Raw genomic sequence first — 2,103 nt, 5'->3', positions numbered from 1 at the left:
TCCAGTCCATCACAGGGACACCTGGACAGGTCTCCAGTCCATCACAGACTAGTTGAGATATTTTTCAGTTCACCATCAGACAGTAAGCAGTAAAGTATTAACGTATCAAGAATTTAAAGATTAATCTCTGCTGTTGGACACAGCAGCTATTCATGCTTTAAATAAGATGCTGTGAGGTCTAGTGTTAGCAGCAGAAGTGTCAATGAGCTAAAAGCAGCCGAACGTGTCCATAAGACAGAATAGTTTCTGCTACAGTTCAGATCACTGCTCAAAGGAAAATATGATAAATCTACTGATGAACATGGACGGTGACCTGTCCTGCCCCATAACTGCAAGTAAGTAAAAACACAAGTATGAATCAGTTAAGATCATTAAATTGTCCAAACACACAGAACAAAACAATCCACAAGAAGCTAGGTATTAAGAAGTATTTTGTGGGGCGATCAGTTTGTTTCTGTTGTTCTCATGGGTCTCATCTCCAGATCGTGAGCTGCTGATTGACCCTGATGTGTGACTGTCATTATTGTCATGTTGCAGAAAAAGAGACGTGATGCAGACGGTTATTCAGATCCTGGAGTCGGTGCAGCTGAAGTGGGAGCACTTCCAGACGTGGACCGAGTTCTCCCGGCTGCATCTGTCCAACAAGCTAGCCATCTTTGGTGTGGGCTACAATACGCGCTGGTGTGAGGACGTGCGTTACCACTATGCTGAAATCAGTTCCCAGGTGCCACTTGGGAAGAGACTACGAGAGTTTTTCAACCCAGAAAAACCAGAGGGCCGGGTTGTCATGACCAAAGTTCAGAAGATGAACTGGAAGAACGTTTACTACAAGTTCTTGGACATCACAATCAGTGAGGCTCGCTGCCTGGAGCTCCACATGGATGTAGACTGGGTTCCTGTGCTGCAGTCCCAGCTGATGGGCAGTAAAGTCTCCGCCCACTATCTCCTCCCTGGAGACCTCCCCAGGACTCATGGACTCTATGCTATTGGTTATGAAAGCTTGTTAGCCTGCAACAACACCATTCAGACCACTGTCCAGGCTAAGCTGGAGGAGGGTAGCTTACCTCAGAGTGGGTCAGAAAATGGGTCAGAACAATCCGATGGAGGGTCCAGACAAGCTGACAGGACTGGGCCAAAGATCACGTACTGCTACCTGGGCATAGCTGAGGACAGGACCATACAGCAGGGTCTCTTCCAGAACTTTCAGGGATGTGGAAAACAGTATGTCCATGGGAAGCTTTCTGGTGTGATGCAGTTCCTGCAGGAGAATTGTCGTGGGGCTAGAACAAGTCAGGACGATGAGAGCAGCCAAAATCCACCACGGTTTGCCATCTACATCAAATTCATTGAGGTGGAGCTGGACTTCCTCTCTGCAGGCTCCCTGGTGGAATGCCTCGAAAGTGCTGTTGGTTATTCTTTAAAATTCAACAACAAAGAAACGTAACTACCGTACAAGGGTTTAGATTGAACTGAATACACGTTACAGCCGAAAGGCTTCTAGAGAGAGGACCACGTTGACCGTTCTCATGGGTCTGGACCTAGACCTGCATCTCATGATTGTAACTTCATCACTGGTTCATTGAGTTTAACAAAAAAATCTGTTTTAACTATAAAACAACTATTACTAGTTAAATCTGCTCACCATAGTTCTCCAAAACTGAAGAACACGAGTTAGGGTTGGGCGATAGGCCATCGTCAGTACAACAGCTAATAACAATTAACAACAGCTAATAACAGCTAACAACTGCTAACAGCAGCTAATAACGGCTAACAACAGCTAGGTATAAATTCATGCAGGTGTTTTTAGAATCTGTAAGTTTTATTTTATTGTTAATAACTGGGAAATTTTTGGTCCGTACCAGGTGTGTGCAACCAGCTCTGGGCTGGTATAAAGAGCTCCAGGCAGCTGTAGCTCAGTTTTCTCAGTTATTGCAGAGGATGCAACAAGCTTTGGCTGTCTCTAAATCTAAACTCCTCCAAAGTTTCTTCTTGACAAACTAAACTAGGTCCAGGTGTTCAAACTTAAGGGCCTGGCTGTTCAACATGGTGCTGTGTAGGGTACGTGAAGCCATGGTGCTCCTTTACTGGGATGAAAGCCATCCT

General features: G+C 45.3%; 1 protein-coding gene across 1 annotated transcript in view; it reads left to right on the top strand.

The window, feature by feature from the left end:
• LOC119420258 (myb/SANT-like DNA-binding domain-containing protein 2) overlaps window positions 1-1,444 on the top strand; it is a 4,786-nt gene extending 3,342 nt beyond the window's left edge. The window contains exon 4 of the mRNA XM_037687647.1: window positions 538-1,444. Coding sequence (XP_037543575.1) covers window positions 538-1,444 — 907 coding nt within the window. The remainder of the gene's footprint in view (window positions 1-537) is intronic.
• Window positions 1,445-2,103: the final 659 nt, after the last annotated feature.

The sequence above is a fragment of the Nematolebias whitei genome, chromosome 14 (genome assembly GCF_014905685.2).
Source record: "Nematolebias whitei isolate Nwh7 chromosome 14, NemWhi1, whole genome shotgun sequence".
Lineage (NCBI taxonomy): Eukaryota > Metazoa > Chordata > Actinopteri > Cyprinodontiformes > Rivulidae > Nematolebias > Nematolebias whitei.
The sequence above is the reverse complement of the archived record's forward strand: the minus strand, read 5'-3'. Positions and strand labels throughout refer to the sequence as shown.